We start from the raw sequence: 18,881 nt of genomic DNA, 5'->3' as shown, positions 1-18,881 counted from the left end.
CCTTCTGTGAGACTAAACACATCCAATTCCGTTCTGTCACCGTTCATGGTATGATTTAGCCTCCAGTCCTATAATCATTTTTGTTGCTCTTCTCTGCACTCTTTCCAGAGATTGTTTGTCAAGCAGTAGGATGTCAGATACCGGTGAAGTCGTAGCGACATGGTGGCCTAACTATCCTGCTAAGCTAAGGTTTATGTAGGTATGATTTGTCACATAAGCACCCATTGGCTGGGTCTGTATAAAAGATACTCTCACCAGATCTAGCTCAGTTACTGGAGAGTTCACGGACTGCTTGCTTGGCAATAATTTTGCTCCTTCTTTCTTTCCGGAATCTTTTTTGACTTCCAAATTTGGACCTCTGTGATTTTTACACTTGTCTCCCATTCAATTGTAACCTGATCTGACCCTTTCCAGATCAGGCAAGCAACAAACCAGACGATTATTATCTATGCCACCAGAGTTTGAAGTCACGTTAAGTGTTTACATTATTGGTGGAAACTGTGGCGAGAACTCTCTGCAAACAACTACCTCTTATTCTTTAATTTTTTTTAAACAACCATTTTTTTAATGGTCCAGGGTGATTTGCTTCTTGCCACAGCTGTTTTTTGCTGCAACGTTTGTAACTTGTCTTTAGTTCCCTTCTGATGTAAACAAGAAGTTTCCATCACAACAGGGCGAGAGCTGCTGGAGCAGGTGGCATAATTGCAGGAGGCATTTTGAGTTTTGTGCAATTTGCTGCGTAGTTCTTTGGGTGGAATGGGGGGAGATTCTAAGGGCCAAAAACAAGTTTGAGAGCCCCGTGCAATCTGCAGACTGTCAGTTATTGCTTAGGAAATTGCCAGTCTATTTCCTCTAGCCGGGTTCTTCATAATAAAGCAATAATGCAGCACATGATTATGTCCTTGATATGTTATTAGATCCATGTGGGTCATTACCCCTGCTGCCAGCTGACTGGCAAGCTTCACCGGCATCATGCTATTGGCTGACGGTTCCATACATGCATTTTGCTTTTTCTGAATGCTAATCCTGATTGTTGCTGAGCTGAGATCATGACTTTGCTTAGTTCTTTGGCACTAAGAACCAGAGAAGTCTTTCAACCACCATTGTCCCAAGGCACATACAGGACTATTAAGATGTTACTGGTGTGTCAGGCAAAGGAAAATATGACCTCCTTGCTCAGAGCTTGGGTCACGTGGATTGTCAGGGATTATTCAAGTAGTTTGCTTATGTAGGATTCCCCTTCATTTCTAATATATCTGTGTGAGATTTCTGGCTTTTCTCCTGAGGCAATCATATTCTACAAGACTCCCCTGTAGGGCAAGGGTGTCAAACTCAAGGCTTGCCGGTTCGCCCCAGTTCTGCGCATGTGCAGAAGCGCAACGCACATGCGCTCCCGGTTCCGAATCAGTAGCAAAGGTAAGAGGATTTCATGCCTGGGTGGGAACTGAGCAATGAGAGCCTCCCTCAGGGTCTCATACCAAGTGGCAAAGCCAAGTTTTAATATTCTTCTGGAAGGCCAAGCATTTCTCACCTCTGGTGATACAGTGTTCCATAGGGATGGGCTACAGCTTTTCTTGATCTGTAGCTGCAAACAGAGATTTTTAATGGAAGCATCTTGATTGAGGAATAGCATTTTGGATGCCTGGAAGTTTATTCTATATAATACCTTTCTGACCTCGACAAACAAGCTCATGAAAAGTAAAAACATAATGAAGTGTCTGTTAGTGTGTGAGACAGACGATAAAGTCAGCAATAGTGCAACAATGGAAGGTAACGTTTTCCTTCAACAGTTTCTGAAAAATAAATGTGGGTTTCCTTCTCCTTTTTCCGCCCCACTAACTCACAATAAACAGCGCTACTGATCAGTAATTTGGTTCTGAAATGTCAGTGATGGCAGTTATATAGAATTTTTGTTCCCAATCTGACAGCTGCTGCACAAATGCTCGATTGGGCCGTATGTTATTTTTACATTTCTGGACATGCTTCCAGGCGTTCTGTGAAGAAAGGTATAAAATGCAAAGGTCAGAAGGAGGGAAAATATTTGAAAAAAGCCTCAAGCATCTTGGCGGAACAGAAGACTTGCATTGAATTCTGTGTTCCTAGAGCAGGGGTCCCCAAACGTGGCAACTTTAAGACTTGTGGACTTCAGCTCCCAGAATTCTCCAGCCAGCTATGCTGGCTGGAGAATTCTGAGAGTTGAAGTTCACAAGTCTTAAAGTTGCCAAGTTTGAAGACCTCTATCCTAGAGTCCCAGCCATCTAAACCATAATCAGGGAAGGGATCTCTCTGACTTCATGGAGGAATACATGCTTCATGTGCCAAAACCCTAAGTTCAGTTCTTGATACATGAGTTGAAACTTCACCGCTTTTTATGCATATACAGTAACACAACAGTCTGGTCACCTAACAAAAAGAATTGATGGCAGGTGGACCAAGGCAGTCATAGAATGAATCCCACTTGATAAAAAGGGTCCATGGAAGAGACTGATTGACAACATCATCAAGTATTGCAGGCCCAATTGGCAAAAGAAAGCTCAGGACAGTATTGGTTGGAAATATAGAGAAGAGGCCTTCATCCTGCAGCAGATTGACAATGGCTTAAAAGGATGATGATGATGATGACAGTATACATTAAAATATGCAGGGCTTAAACCAAAACCTCCTCTTGATCTAACATCTTGTAGTAATTTAAGCTTTATTCTAGCTTTTTTCCCTTGCCAAATAAATTTCAAAACTATTTTATTTAAGTCTAGAAAAAAATCCTTACCCAGTCTAATTGGGATTGTCTGAAACAGATATAGAATTCTAGGTAGAATGTTCATTTTAATTGTGGAAATTCTTCCCATCATTGATAAATGCAAGTTTCCCCATTTCTCCAAATCGATTGCTATTTGTCGTTTTAATCTGGTTTACCCGATTGGGAGCTATACTATCAGGCAGCAAACCTGATGTGGATTAAGGAGTGGATATCATTAAAAAACTCTAGATTATTGAACGTAGAAGGTCACGATTTGCTGTTGGGATGGCATGCTTTCTTATGGTATAAGGGAACTAAACCACATGGTTATTTTAGAAGACATTATATAAGGGAGGCGTTGTTGTTAAATTGGGAAAAGATTAAAAAATTACATTATTTAAAAATTCCAGTCTGGACATCAACAACTGAAGCATTCTCGTATCCGATAATACATAAAAAGGAACAAACAGTTAGATATATAGAATTATTGAATGCAGAGGGTGAGCTCAAATCTAGTCAAGAGTTGAAGCAAGAAGGGATGGAAATGAACTGGTATTCATATGTACAGATACAATCTAGATATAATGAAGATAGAAAAACTAAAGGTCTCTATAATAAAATGACTGAGCTAGACAAAATTCTAACAGGTACCGATGAAAAAGTAATTAAAAAACTATATGGATATTTATTGGAGTTTAAATTGCATGAAGAACAAGTTAAAGAAACTATGATTGCTTGGGGGAAAATTTTTAAGTATGGGATTGATTTAGAGAATTGGCAGAAATTGTGGTCTCAAAATTACAAAATGACAATGTCTACTGCATATAGAGAAAACTTGTATAAGATGTTTTACAGGTGGCATCTACCCCCGACCAGAATCGCAAGAATGTTCAAGAATAAATCAGAAAAGTGTTGGAAATGTCACCAGATACCTGGCTCATACTACCACATGTGGTGGACTTGCACTGAAGCCAAAAGATACTGGACTAAAATCCACATGTGGTTGGAGAAAATGATACACAAACAAATAGACTTTAAACCAGAGGTCTTTTTATTGGGAATTTTACCAGAAACCTACAACAAAGACTTAAAATATTTGATTGTAAATGTTGTAACAGCAGCCAGAATTGTATTTGCAAAAAACTGGAAAAATGAAACAATACCAAAAGAGGAAGAAATCATTCGAAAAATAATGGACTGTGCCGAAATGAGTAAATTGACATTTGAAATTAGAGAGCAAGAGGATGAACAATTTTATAAGATATGGGACTTGTTTTATCAATGGCTAAGGGAAAAAAAACAAAATTTTGGAAATGAAAAATGATACACTTATGCCTTAATTGGAAAAAGTAAATGATGATATAATTATGCTGTGAAATAATTCAACAATGATATAAGGAAGTACTAATATAAGGTCTGGTGATATAATGTATAAGGTTAAGAATTTATTATAATGATATTTCGCTGCTGATAAGGCAATTCTAATAGGGGAACAAATGAAAACTGGTATATATAGGCAGCGATGACTTGTTGAACAATGAAGGAATAAGATCTCTGTTTCAAGGTATGAAATGCAAGATTAACAATGAATAGAAGTATATTCTCTGGGGGAAAACAATGCTAATGTTAACTGAATATATATGGTAGAAGGAAAATGAGACCTTTAGTTACATTAGAGGAAATATCTGAGATGGTAAACATTATTTGAAGATGTAGATGTTAAAACAACCGTAATCAAACGACATGCTGCATGTGATGATGGTTTTTTTTCTTTTTTCTTTTTGTTTTTGTTTTTGTTTTTCCCTTTCCTTCTTGGACCTTTTTTGTCCTTTTTGGCCTCCCCCCCTTCCCCCACCCTTTTTTTTCCTCCTCTCTCCCTTGTTTTATTTTGTTGTTTTTTGTTTTTTAAACCCTAGCTTATTGTGGTGCTTATTAAATATACAATAGAGAGATACGGGATGTATAAACTTAGTAGGGATGCACCTGTGATTAAACGACATATTGTATGTGAAGATGGGTTTTCCCTCCCCCCCCCTTTTTTTTCTTTCCATCCTCTCCCTTTCCCATTGTTGTCTATGTAACAAAAAATAAAAATAATTTAAAAATAAATAAATATGCAGGGCTTCAGCCATGTGCACCATGTTGTTTTTGTTGACTGCTCCTGAAGATACCCTTAGAATAGTGGTGGGTTGCAGGCAGTACACCCTGGTATGGGTGTATCGGAGCCTGCCCGGAACACCAGATACCATTCCCGTAAGGTGCTCCTGAGGGCCCACCCATCTGCCCTTTACCCATCTTTTAAGTCTTCGGGGTTTCCATGTACGCGCATGGCGCGTATAGCACCTGCGCAATACTCTGCTGAGGAGCTGGAGCGTCATGGAGGCTCGTGGAGATGCTAAGACGCACACACGTGCTATGCAGATCCATGTGGACGCCGCCGGGCCCGTTCCAACCGTACCGGTTGGAACAGGATCTGGAGCCCACTACTACCTTGGAACCATAGTAAGTAGTACAACCCATGCTTTAATTTGCCATATTTTCCATTCTCAGTTTCTAGCTAAGAGTCAGGTAGCAAGTGATGGGAAGATCTTGCTTGAGCCTTTGGGGAACCGCTGATAATCATGGTAGACCAATATTAGGCAAAATGGTCCAAAAGTAAAGACACAGTATGAGACCCTAATAATGTGAGACATTTTAAAGTAAATCATGATTCATGTTCTAATTTGGGCATTAAGGCCCCTATATCATCTTTGATTTCACATTCCGTTTTTAAAACTGCCTAAACTAATTACCGTCAAACTTAATTTGACAGTAGATAATCGACAAACAATGTAGTTTTCTGTTCCAAGAATCTTATAGATGAAAAACTGACACATACAAACAAAACAATAGAGAATGGGAGAGAAATTTGGACAAAAAGATATCTGAGAATAAAATATGAGTGCAGCTACATGAATGCTCAGCATAATGGCAAAATTCGTTGGGGGTAGGAAGAGCTAACATTAGTGTATGATAGCCTCTCCCTACTTGTGTCCTCTTGAGAAGCTACAATCCTAATCTATCTAGAAAGCACCTAGTACAGGGCTGTCAAACTCCCAGCCCACAGGCCAGATACTGGCTAGGCCCACGTCTGGTTTAGCGAAGGAGAGAAAAGTCCCGATAAGTCACATGACGCAGCCGTGACGACGTGAGTTTGACACCCCTGACTAGTAGGAAAGGTTGTCACAGATTGTTAATTACACTCACCTTCAAGTAAAGCCTGCAAGAATGGATAAGGTAAGCCATCACTGCTGTGCTACACCTGCTTATTCCCAAAGTGGAGAAGACCAGGACTGCTCCATTATGTAGGTTACCATCTAAACAATTTTTTCATTAATTTAATTTTTTTCATTAAGAGTTTGAAGGCAATAAATTCTACATTAAAAAACAGTCAATATTTCTTCTTTACAGTTTTAATCTTGGTGCCAGTTTATGTGGGAAAATTATGAGACATGATTGGGCCAAATGTGAATTCTTCAAGTTTTAAGCTCATACATTTAAATCCAGTAGATATCCCATTGATGTCAGTCATATTTATTTCTGTGTCAAGGTACGTAAGAGTTAAGGGAAGGGGTGAGATTATGTCCCCAGAGGACATCAGGGCCTATTTGCCAATGCGTAGTTTACACATTCCAATGGGAAATGAAGTCTGTTATCTAGAGAACTAAAAGTTTTGAATTGACACCATGAGTTCTCTAAACAAAAGGGATTTAAAAAACTACTGTATAAATATAGTTGGAAAACCAGTTTGCTGTTCTATAGTGGTTAAAACACCAGGCTAGAAACCAGAAAACCGAGTTCTAATCCCACCTCTGGCATTGAGTCAGTTTGGTCTCTCCCAGCCGAAGGAAGGGGGCAGTGGCAAACTACAGTACTTCCCAAACACTTTACCATAAACACTAGCACACAATATGATGATGATTTCTATAGATGTTCTCTAAATTGACTTATGTCTGTATATTTATGCCTGGATATTTCAATAAAAGTGCAGGCATAAATCACACACTGCAAATCAATAGGCAAAAGGATCAAATTTGCATTGATCTGCACATACACTATATTGCCAAAAGTATTTGCTCACCTGCCTTTACTTGCATATGAACTTACTGTAAGTGACATCCCATTCCTAATCCATAGGGTTCAATATGACGTCGGTCCACTCTTTGCAGCTGTAACAGTTTCAACTCTTCTGAGAAGGCTGTCCACAAGGTTTAGGAGTGTGTTTATGGGAATTTTTGACCATTCTTCCAGAAGTGCATTTGTGAGGTCACACACTGATGTTGGATGAGTTTACGTGGCCTACCACTTCGTGGCTGAGTTGCTGTCGTTCCCAAACACTTCCACGTTCTTATAATACAGTTGACTGTGGAATATTTAGGAGCGAGGAAATTTCACGGCTGGATTTGTTGCACAGGTGGCATCCTATCAACAATTCCACGCTGGAATTCACTGAACTGCTGAGAGCGACCCATTCTTTCACCAATGTTTGTAAAAAGAGTCTGCATGCCTAGGTACTTGATTTTATACACCTATGGCTATGGAAGTGATTGGAACCCCTGATTCTGATTATTTGGATGGGTGAGTGAATACTTTTGGCAATATAGTGTATCTATTCAGAAGCCACCTTGCCTCAGTAAGTGGTCCATCCTCATATATCCCTCTGTTCTCCTTAGAGAAGATGACTCAAGTAGTTGCTCTTTTCCTGATCCTGGAAAAAGATGCAGCTGCTTTAAGGAGTTGCAGACAGGAGCTAAGCTGTGCTATAGCATCTGTTTGCTTTTTTTTGTCCCCGTTACCTCTCAGCCTACTCTATCCTCCCCACTTTAGGTGATCCCCAAATGTTCTGCTGGCACCAGAAATCTATAGATTCTCTATTACAGGGTTGTGATCGTGACAGAATGAACAGCAGTCTAAACACAGCTAAACCACTTTTTTTTAAAACTGTTTTTACTTCGACAATCTGGAATTTAGTACCAGAAATTTGGGACTATATTAATCAGCATTAATTCATGCCATTCCATGATTTCTGTTTATAGCCCAAATCAGTGTTTTTCAACTTCAGCAACTTTGAGTAGACTTCAATTCCCAGAATTCCCTAGCTAGTATGGTTGGCTTGAGAATTCTGGTACTTGAAATCCACCCCTGGATTTCCCTCAATAAGTTCAATATGAAGGCTTGTAACTTACAGATGCACTGAGAATGCAGATGACAATCCTGTCTCTTTAGCAGGGGTGAGATGAGGTGAAATGATGGAAAGATTGGATATTTGGAATAAACAGGTAAAAAAATGAGTTTGGGGCTACACACTTGCCCTCTGGACTGGGGAAGGAGAATATCACTAGTCTACTTACCAATAAAGTGACAAATGTGGCGAAAGTGAGAAAACAAATCTGCCTCTAGAGAATCAGGAATAGGGATATGAAGGAGTTTTTCTGTGTCTTCAAGGAAGCTGGGGAAAAAGAGACGATCTGTTTAGAAGCATGCAAAACTGAATCAGCCCAGTCAATATCATAATATAATAACTGATTAGAATTGGAGTAGTTCAAACTTTTGTTTAGCTATAAAGCTCATAATGATCTTTATCAATCATTCTCAAACTGGCTTAAATCATTGAGTTGTTTGGTGGTGGGAATTATATATACTGTAAGCTATTTAGAGGATAGGTCATTTTAAAAATACAACAGTGTGTGAAAAATGGGCAAGGAATCATAGATAATCTGAGTTTATATTTTTGTACATCTATTTTCTTTCTTCTGGGTATTTTTTGGATGGAAATAGGGGAAGGATTTTAAAAATAATAATATTAAGGCCACTCTAGGTCTTTCATTTATAAATTCCACATGTCTGCCACTGCACATTGATAAGAAATTGCACTTAAAAAAAAATCAAGTGCTAAAATTCAGTGGCATGATTGGAAATGGCCTTATAAAACCCAGGATTAAAATAATGCATGGGAAGTTGTTGTGGCCCAGCAGGAGCCGTTGGAGCTGCCACCAGACTCCGACAGCGAGGGGCCCTATGAGTCGGCTCTGGAGGATCCTGGACAAGGTTCCGACTCCGAGCAGAGCGCAGAGAGGCTGGGTGCCCACCAGGAGGCGCCTGAGCCTTGGAGCAGTAGGGAGAAGACAAGGGAGTTAGTCCTGGATACCCAGCAAAGGAGGGCTAATAGGCGTAAGAAACAGTTACGCAGTTACAGGAGATAATTGAACTTAGCTGGTGGTAATTAGGCTCCTCTCAAGACTATAAAAGGAATGACTTTCCACATGCTCGTCGGAGGAATCAACGTATTCACTAGATCTGGAGAAGCTAACGTGGCTAGCTTGGCAGGCTGGATTGCTGCCAAGGTTTAGTCTGTGTGTTAATAAATCCTTGAAGTATCTTTGTCTCAGCGTGCTTTGCTGTATGAAGAGGGGGTGGGGTGTCAGAACAGGAAGGTATCTATTGCAATTTCTCTTACAAGACTGGAAAAGCGGGGAATGCTGAATCATCTTCAGTAAATTGTTACTGGGGGCTGCATACTCACAATATGCCAGCTTCCTCAGAGATATTAATGTGAGCCTTGATTTTCAGATCCTTCTGAATCTGGCTGTCGCAGGCTTGCGCGTAGTTTCCCATGTACAGCTTAGCAGGCACGATTTCTACTGGATAAGTTTTAAAGGCTTCCAATTCCTGTTGGGGAGGGGGACAGATCACCCAATGAAAGCACAGTACTTGTTCAAAGTCAGGGAGCGGAAATCAATACAGGCATTTTCAAGATCCTCTTGATTTCAAGAAGGGTCATTGAGATGTGTAGTTTCAAATCTCAAATCCAATAAAGTGTAGAACCTTGCAGGCTGCAGACCACTGAGATTGAGTCCCACTGAACTCCATGATACCTACGTGCTTCTCATTAGACAAACGGAAAGCAGGAAACATGAGTTTGGCTAGAAGGGAACTCTCAAAGAAGTATATCAAGGTTTAAAATTCACAAGAGAACATTGCAGGTATAGTTCTTAAATGAAATAAAATACAAGAATCCTTTAAAAATATCCAACAGGAAAAAACTGATGCCCCAGACCTCCCTAAGGAGGAAGGATTCTAGTTGTCTGCCTCAAATGCCTGCTGAATCTGGGAAGTTTTTGCTACTTGAGGAAAAGAGAAGGAATGCAGAGTTCAAACACCTCTTTTGGATAATAAAAATCTAGTCTCTACTGAGAGGTCTGTTTATACTCAACTTACTGTGCCTACACCTGAGCAGAACCCTCAGTTTTAATCAGCCCCGTAAAAACAATAGGAATAATAGAGGTACAAAGAGTGTTTTGTAAGAATTATGCTAGACATAATTCTTACAAAATTTTAGGGTGTAATCTACCTACTTAGGAGACTCTTTTGAACAATACTTGCTTTTCAGCCACTGCTACATGAACATGAACCAACCAATCATTGCTTTATTCAATATTGTTAAGCCTTAGAGAATGCAGTCTACTTTACAGAAGAACAAGAGTTCCCAACCAAAATTCTGAGCTTATTTTTATGTATGCTAATCTCCCATCCGTAGCTACTTTTCTTGACATTAACATTTTTTGCAAGTTGTAATGTACACATTTTGCATACATCTTTCCCTAATATTTACATCCTGATATACATTTGGATTGTAAGATGCATCATAAAGTTCTGAACAATATGGCTGATTACCTATGCAAGAACTTTGTCCAACCTTCACACAGAGTTATAAAGCGAAAATTGAATATGATTACATATACTATTGAACATTTCCATAACAATGTTTAGCAAAAAAAAAAAAAGGAAATTTTGTCGGCCATCTGACCACTTGACCCGGGAAAGAATTTTCCCCAAATTGCTGAACACGCCCCCCAATTAGCCATGACATCAAGCCAATTCCAAATCAAGTTGGTGTGAGTCTGGAAGCCACTAGGCCGTTCTAGAAGGGATAGAAAGAAAGAGCAGCTAAGAAACAAGCCGTTTCCAAGACTCTCAGCATTAGCACAGAGAAGAACAAACAAAGAACCACAAGGGACTATTAACTTTTGCTCCTTCTGAGGCTTTCAACAACTAATTGGAGCATCAAAGAAGAGAATTTAAGTTTCCCACCACAAAGAGGGCCATATGTGTGAGCGTGCATATATACCTGAGGTTTCCCACTGCCAATTTATTAATAAAAAAAATAATACTCCTCTGAATTGAAGGGAAAAAAGGGGAAATCTTGAAGTATAAGCAGAAAGCCTGGTCTTTCCTCTATGACGTTTGTCATACTTGAAGCATCCAAAAGATCTTTTGCGTCCTGAGGTAGTGGTAGGAGGCTGTAAAGCGTTCATAACCGCCTCTTAAGATCATGACTGGAAAGCGGGTGAGCCGCTGCATAATTCTTGCACAGCGTGCCGCAGAGCCTTCTTTAGCATCTACAAGCAGATCATTTAGAGAGTAAAGTGTTGATGCAAAATATTTATTGATTTGTGGCATGGGCTTCTTTAAGTCCATCCCATTTGTTATTACAACTCCGTATTACATGTATATTCCCATGCTCATTACAATAGGATCCAAGTTCTGTTTCTTAAAAGCAATACCTCTTTCTATATATCTGACACCCCATTGTTTTTCCCCCTAGTATTAATTTATTTAAATGACTTATAGCACTAGCAATAGCACTTAAGACATATACTGCTTCATAGTGCTTTACAGCCCTCTCTAAGCAGTTTACAGTGTCAGCATATTGCCCTCAACAATCTGAGTCCTCGTTTTACCGACCTCAGAAGGATAGAAGGCTGAGTCAACCATGAGCCAGTCAAGATCGAACTTCTGGTGGTTATCAGAATTAGCCTGCAATACTGCATTCTCTAAGGCCACACAGCAAAATCCCCCCTCCCTTTTGCTGGAAAGGAAGGTACTTCTAAGGCAGACACATTCGAGGAGTAGTGGATTTCTCTACATCCTTAAGTCCCATTTACACTAACAAGTGATTTGCCACTATAATGATAACATAACACATACTATATTCAGAGGATGTCTTCGTTCTTAATTCCCTTATGTCCAATCCTGTGTCAAATGCTAGATAGAGAAAAGAAGAAACAAAAGGATTTAACACAGGGTTCTAAAGCCTTTCTTACAAGATGTAGAAGCATTTCCCCCATTTAAAATGTTCCTATGCTATGCGCATCATTTGCTACAGTAGACTGACTCATTTAGCAGCTTCATGTGGAATAAGGCAACTGCTTGATGTAATTAAGCATTTGATGGGCTGATCTCAGATTGTCAGGAGCCCAACAGTGGGAGTTCTAGATACTGATTCCAGTACATCTCATCACCACCAAATTCAATAAGAATGAGACATTTTGGAGCATCACTCTAGAGTGAGCCAAGCCTTAGCAAACTACCCTCCCTTTTTAGTTTTGAGAAAAAGAGGGATGATACGTGTTAGTTCTTTATCCACGTCAAGTAGATCATAATCCATATCAAAAGCTGCATCCACAGTTTCTGTTTTGCCATCATATATTACACAGTATCGAACACACTCCAGGCTGACAGATTGAGGCACCAAATATTTGCCCAATGGATTCTTTAAAACAAACAAACAAAGGTAAATTGAGTAGCATGAAATACAGATACTAAAGAATGGAGTGGGGCATTTCTGTGGTGGATCCTAAGGACATTAAACTAATCCTAACCCTAAAATAGAAACATCCAAGATCTGGTTCCATTCTTATAAAGTAAAACTGATTTTGAAACTTTCAGCTATGAAATAGCTCTTTTCCTTATAAATTGTGACATTGGAATGTCTAATTGTGTGTCGGAGAAGATAGACAACCAATTTTAGGATAGAAATAATGGCGCCCTAAGAGTCTACTAGGGTATGGATTAGTTAAAAATATTTGAGGAAAATGTGCAACCTGTTTTAAGATTCCTCATTTCAATTCCTCATTTTGAGTATTATCCTATATCACAAGAAAGATAGCCCTCAGGACTTTTTTATTCCCTCAACCCCACCCCTTAGGGCAGTGTTTCTCAACCTTGGCGACTTTAAGTCCTGTGGACTTCAATTCCCAGAATTCTCCAGCCAGCTGTGATGGCTGGGGGATTCTGGGAGTTGAAGTCCACAGGACTTAAAGTTGCCAAGGTTGAGAAACACTGCCTTAGGGTATTGAGCCCAGGTGACGCAGTGGTTAAAATGCAGTAGTGCAGGGAGAGGTGGGTTCCTACCAGTTTGCACCTATTCGGTACCGAACCGGTTAGAAGAGGTTCCACCAGTGGACCCGGAAAGCAGGCCACACCTACAGAAGAGGTTCCACTGATCCTTGGAGATGATTATTCTACACTATCATGCTCATATTTATAAAACTCAATGCCTCTGTGAAAGGTAAGGATGACTACTGTGGTGCAATCAGAACATTGCGTGTGTTGAAGTTGTTTTAACGCAAGCCAAAGATGCCTTTTAAAAAACAAGTTTACATCATATTCTTATGCATGCCAGTGCTGTGTGAGAGGTAATTTAAGGAGGTTCTGACAAGTGTTGTTGGCATCTTCATATCCGGTCACATGGGCGGCAAGCCACTCCCATCCAGTCACATGGGAGGCAAGCCACTCCCACAAAGGAGGCCACATCCACAGAGTAGGTTCGAACAATTTTTGAAACCCAACACTGAGTGCAGGCTATCTGCCCAGCCTGGAGTTTGATCCTGACAAGCCTCAAGGTTAATTCAGCTTTCCATCCTTCAGAGGTCGGTAAAATGAAGACATAGACTGTTGGGGGCAATATGCTGATATTGTAAACTGCTCAGAGAGTGCTATAAAAGCACCATGGAGAAGTATATAAGTCTAAGTGCTACTGCTATTTTGAAGAAAATTGATATTACTAATGTTTAAGATTATTACTATAGTGTTTGTGTATTTCTTGTCTCAATATGCCACTATAGCACTGTCACATATGCATATTGGTGTGGGCAGATGATATAGCTACCTCAAAACTGTGATCCCCAAATATTCAATGCTACTTTATGGAAACTGCTATGCAACAATAGGTTCCCCAAGAACCATTAATTGCTGTATTCAAAACAAACAACTCTCTAGTCTAGTATGAATCTGCCTGGCCAATTAAGAACAGTTTTAGAACTATTCTGAATCCTGACTCTAATCTTTTGTTCAAAAACAAGCCATCAGGCTACTTCAGCTGACTGCTAGCTGCAGTTTGGCAGTTCAAATCTCACCGGCTAAAGGTTGACTCAGCCTTCCATCCTTCCGTGGTGGGTAAAATGAGGACCCAGATTGTTGGAGGCAATAGGCTGACTCTGTAAACTGCTCAGAGAAGGCTCTAAAAGCACTGTGAAGAGGTTTATAAGTCTAAGTGCAGTTGCTATCAAAATCAAATTATTTTCCCTAAATTAAAAATTTTCACTTTCAAAATTCAAAGGAAGCGTTTCCAACTTGAAACACTTCAGAATGGTTTCAGATTATTAATGGAACAGTACTGGTAATGCTGGGAAGTACATTCAAGCACGAAACAAGGCTTTTCAAGGTTGTGTTTGTTTTAATTTCAAAACATTTTTCACATCAGTAGTTAAAATGTTGGAACACATTAATCATACAGGAACCTGGTTTCTTTCTTCTTGCTTTCTAGGCAACAAGCCAAATCTATTCTATTTTCTTCCATTTATCTCAACAAATCGAGGAATGTGATTGTTTCAGTTATGTTTTTGCTCTTTTATTATTGTGTCATGCAATGCATATTTACAAAGCAACAAGCCCTATTTTGTCTCATAGAGCTATATCAGGATAAATGTGCATAGGCTGATAGGTAGGTAGAGTATGACCATAAAAGCAATAGCTAATTTCATTCCATAAATGTTAGCAAAGAAAATTAAGAGTTTCTAGCCATTAAAAAAATCTCGGTATGGCATTTCGGGTATATGAGGATATTAAAAATCGTAGACTTCTCCAGAAATAAAACTCACTGTTTTGACTCTTAGTGCTGTCATCAAGTGGCTTTCATTATATTCCCTCTTGGTACGAGCATCTGAAAGTAAAGCAACAAGAAAAAAGAAAATATATTTATATGAAATCTACAAGTACAAATCTATACTGAAATCTATATGAAAAGAAGGGCAGTGAAAAGTAGTGGTAAAGATGCTGAACTAGGAATGGCTCAGAAAACCAGCAGGGTTACCTTGGAATGGTTATTGTATATGTGCTAAAGGCTGCAGATGTTCTAAAGAGATAGTTCACCAACTTGCCAATTTTTAAATCTCCCCATCCCTACGCTAGACATTTGTGGGTGCTGAAGAAATCAGTAGAGACTCAAGTTCTAAGAGAAGTTTATTAGGTGACTTTGAACAAACCATTCTCTCTCAGCCACTTTATTTCTCAGGGTTAGTTTGGTGGGAAAAAATAGGAGGACAGAAGATACAAATGCTCATGAATGAAAGTCAGGACATAAAGGTAATAAATAAAATAAATATGGTCTCAGTGGGTAAGAACCTCAAGTGCAGCTGATCAGCTTTTACCCCAGTGCTAAAGCAGGGTGCTCAAGGATTTGCTAAAGGATCAAGGGATGATAGCTTTGTACACAACTGGCTCATAGTCCTAGCAACACTCAAACAGTAATATACAGGATTTATACAAAACAGTTTCAAAAATAGAAAAAGAATAACAGCAATGGCATCTGCAACAAGCCATGTTAATATTCTATATGTATCCCGATTTCATCAGATTAAGGATGGAATTTAGTACATAAATGGTAATATTTGCATCATAATGTCTCATCATTTGCCCTCTTTCACATGGATTCCTATGTCCAACTGCACCGTGTATTAATGTAACTATCTTTGATAACTTTTACTTACCCAATAAACAGAGATAGTTTGGCTCTGCTAATCTAGAGATCTTTGTAGACTGATTCAACAAATTATACAGTTCTGTTGGTTCACACAAGGTCACTCCTGCCATCACGCTGGGGAAAAAAAAATTCAGTGCCACAAATCCAATTGCATTATCTAAAGATTAATTCTTGTAGAAGGCTAATTCAGAGTCATGTGGCTCCTCCATTAAAAAATAGTTCATATTTAAACTGAAATCCAAGGTACCAGGATGCTGTTCACTCTAAAAGCAGAAAAAAATGGGATCGTTATATAGAGGTAACACTCAATATAGGAAATCTTGTTAACTCAATTGTAAAATGGCTTGCAAAAATCAACAAAAATCCAGTTGATTAGGTGTATACTCTTATATATTAAGATCTGAGGTGGCACAGTGGTTAGAGTGCAGTACTGCAGGTTACTTCAGCTGACTCCTAGCTGCAGTTTAGCCATTCAAATCTCACTGGCTGAAGGTTGACTCAGCCTTCCATCCTTCTGAGGTGGGTAAAATGAGGACCCAGATTGTTGGGGGCAATAGGCTGACTCTGTAAACTGCTTAGAGAGGGATGTAAAAGCATTATGAAGCAGTATATGTCTAAGTGCTATTGCTATTATGAAAGAAAATGCCTGATATAAAAGGAAAAGAGATTATAATATCTTTTATTGATTCAATGTTTGCTAAACATCGTCTGCCTTGTGCTTCAAGTGGAATGGCTCCCAGTAGGATTAACTAAAGAGACAGGTATGACATAACAGGAAAACAGACGGTATGAGTAAAGGAAAATAAGAATATTCAGGCATTACTTCTTAGTATTAGAAGGGATTCACACAGTGATGAAATTCAAATTGTTTTACTACCGGCTCTGTGAGCGTAGCTTGGCAGGCATGGCAGGGAAGTATACTGCAAAAATCTCCATTCCCACCCAACGCTGGGGCCAGCCAGAGGTGGTATTTACAGGTTCGCTGAACTACTCAAAATTTCCACTCCTGGTTCTTCAGAACCTGTCAGAACCTGCTGAATTTCACCCCTGGATTTACAGTAGACTTTAGGACAGGAATTGAGGGAGAGGCAGTGTTCAGTAAAACTGATTTTATTGATACAATGAAGGTGGCACTACTTTCATTCCCCCCCCCCTCTACTGCTAATAAATAGGAGCTTTCCCATTCAGGGCTGAATTAGCTATGTACTCAGTAATATAGTTTCCCTTGTGTCAATTTCATGATTAGCAATACTGTACTATATGGCAAGTATGGTACAGACCATCAAACTTAACAGGATAATCACTAACTCTCTCTCTCTCTCTCTGTGCATGGATCCCAGGTAGAACTGCTGTCTGTCTGGATAACTAAACTGAAATGGAATGGTTACTGCTTCCTTACAAGTCTCAATGGCAGAGCTTATGTGTTGCAAGCCAAAATTCCAGGTTCCACCCTGTATATTTCTATTAAGAACATAGGAGGAATTCTGAAGTATCACTGTGGACAATAGAAAACAAAATATAGGCATTAATCCTCCATGGAAGGATTCTTTCCAGGAAGGGCAAGATGAGAACATAATTGTAACATTATTTATGCTTTGGAAACATAGACTTGCTTTTTGGGGTTATCTTTTATATCTCTAGTAAATTTAGGTTTAAGACCTCTATGTTCTCCTTCACGTAGCTGATGAAATTAAACCACATTTATTTTATCTATCAAATTAATTTATATAAGATAAAATTGAAAAAAAAAGTTGTATGTTTAACTTTTAAGTTATAACTTTAACCTTAAACTGACTACTGTTGACCTCACCCCATTCCTAAGAGGTCAGTAGGGGTGTGCATAAGTGCACCAGCAAGCTTAACTTCCCTGTCCTAATGTCCCCATTTATTTGTACCCATTTCTTGTGTTCTTATTCATGTTTATTCGTATTCCTGTTATCTTGCACATGAGTGATGAACTAACTAAATAAATAAAAATAAATTAAAATACTGATCAACTCAGTTCAGAATCTAGGAGGCGTTATTAAAAAAGAGAAACCCACCACATGCAGTTCGTGATATCTATTGTCAGGGCAATTGTGGTTCCTGTTACCAGGGTAACCATAGAATCTATTTTTCATATTACCGAGTTTAATGGTGTTACAGTTGCTATAGTTGCATCCACTCTTCCGCCCTCGGTCTTCAGCAGGTCCTTACCGTCCAGGGTGACGTCGGCAACTTCAAGGGAGAAAAGCATCGCTGCGCCTAGGGTGAAACTCCTTCGCGTCCCCATCGCCATCTCTTGCGATAGACCCACCGAGTCTATGAAACTCCCGCTCCTATGGAGAGACGCTTTATGCGTAACTAGGAGAGGAGGACGTCACTTTCGCTTCCTCTCGCGATACACGACGCTAACCACAACTCCGAGAGGCTGAGGACGAGAAATCATTTTTTTTGGCCAAGCTATTAAATTGTCGCGAGAATTCCAGTCACCGGTTATAAAATGGATCGAATTCTCGCGGGAGTTGGGATTTTTCTCCCTTTTTACCTTGAAAGCTGGAGTGTAGAGTAGTGTAGTAATAGTACAGTATAGAAATAGAATAGGAATAGAATAGGAATAGAAATAGAATAGAATAACAGAGTTGGAAGGGACCTTAGAGGTCTTCTAGTCCAACTCCCTGCTTAGGCAGGAAACTCTACACCATTTTAGAGAAATGGTCGTCCAGTCTCCTTAAAAACTTCAGTGTTGGAGCATTCACAACTTCTGGAGGCAAGTCGTTCCACTGATTAATTGTTCTGTCAGGAAAATATGTTAAAAGTTCCTTTCGCTTAACCTCACTTTGAGGCGCTAGAGTTCCCCAGGAGCGAAATGACTGTTTCATTCCTAGGGGCCTAGGCAAACTAGAATAAATTGACAAGCTGGTGACAGCCAAAGGAAATGAATAAAACGGGGCTCCCCAGAGTTTGGGGGAAAGAAAGCATAGCGAGAACTGGGTACAGCTTTATATCATGAACCCGGCAGGTTCATTCACAATTCTTTCAGCGTTATTTCGTTGCAAAGCCAGACGTTAGCTTCATGAGAAGGCAATTCTATTTAGCGTTTAAAAGCCTGCTTTCCATTCTCATTTTGAAACACGGGAGCGTGAAGGGAGAAACTTTTCTGCCGCTGTGAGAAACGTCTAAATCGGAATTACAACACAAAGACCTGCCTTCTCACGCGAGCGCTAAAATCGGCGAAATAACTCGTTTTCTTTGTTCCATATGTATTACTGAAATATTCGTTAAATTTTTTATCGTCCCCCA

At 39.5% G+C, this 18,881-nt stretch overlaps 1 protein-coding gene across 2 annotated transcripts; it reads right to left on the bottom strand.

Moving 5' to 3' along the window:
* Window positions 1-1,475: 1,475 nt before the first annotated feature.
* On the bottom strand, window positions 1,476-17,926 carry STYXL1 (serine/threonine/tyrosine interacting like 1). 2 transcript variants are annotated; one of them, XM_014067331.2, is made up of 10 exons: window positions 17,796-17,926; window positions 15,607-15,862; window positions 14,719-14,780; window positions 12,185-12,329; window positions 11,765-11,821; window positions 11,030-11,175; window positions 9,300-9,445; window positions 8,128-8,225; window positions 5,984-6,093; window positions 1,476-1,994 (listed from the first exon to the last, which is right to left on the bottom strand). In XM_014067331.2, the coding sequence occupies exons 2-10, from the start codon at window positions 15,707-15,709 to the stop codon at window positions 1,863-1,865; spliced, it is 999 nt and encodes a 332-aa protein (XP_013922806.2). In that variant the 5' UTR covers window positions 15,710-15,862; window positions 17,796-17,926; the 3' UTR covers window positions 1,476-1,862. The 2 variants fall into 2 exon arrangements, with proteins under 2 accessions (XP_013922806.2, XP_013922805.2); XM_014067330.2 differs by having other exon boundaries at window positions 17,725-17,919.
* Window positions 17,927-18,881: the final 955 nt, after the last annotated feature.

This window comes from Thamnophis sirtalis, unplaced genomic scaffold (assembly GCF_051295495.1).
Source record: "Thamnophis sirtalis isolate CommonGarterSnake01/CBP01778 unplaced genomic scaffold, rThaSir2_p1.2 scaffold_6, whole genome shotgun sequence".
NCBI lineage: Eukaryota > Metazoa > Chordata > Lepidosauria > Squamata > Natricidae > Thamnophis > Thamnophis sirtalis.
The sequence above is the reverse complement of the archived record's forward strand: the minus strand, read 5'-3'. Positions and strand labels throughout refer to the sequence as shown.

Excerpts from the sequence above, each read along its gene's own strand:
- STYXL1 (XM_014067331.2), bottom strand. The coding sequence starts at position 15,709 with ATGGCAGGAGTGACCTTGTGTGAACCAACAGAACTGTATAATTTGTTG. Across the intron at positions 12,330-14,718 it reads CAGCACTAAGAGTCAAAACA|AATCCATTGGGCAAATATTT; the intron begins GTGAGTTTTATT and ends TTTGTTTTAAAG. Across the intron at positions 11,822-12,184 it reads CGTGGATAAAGAACTAACAC|CATTTGACACAGGATTGGAC; the intron begins GTATCATCCCTC and ends TTCTCTATCTAG.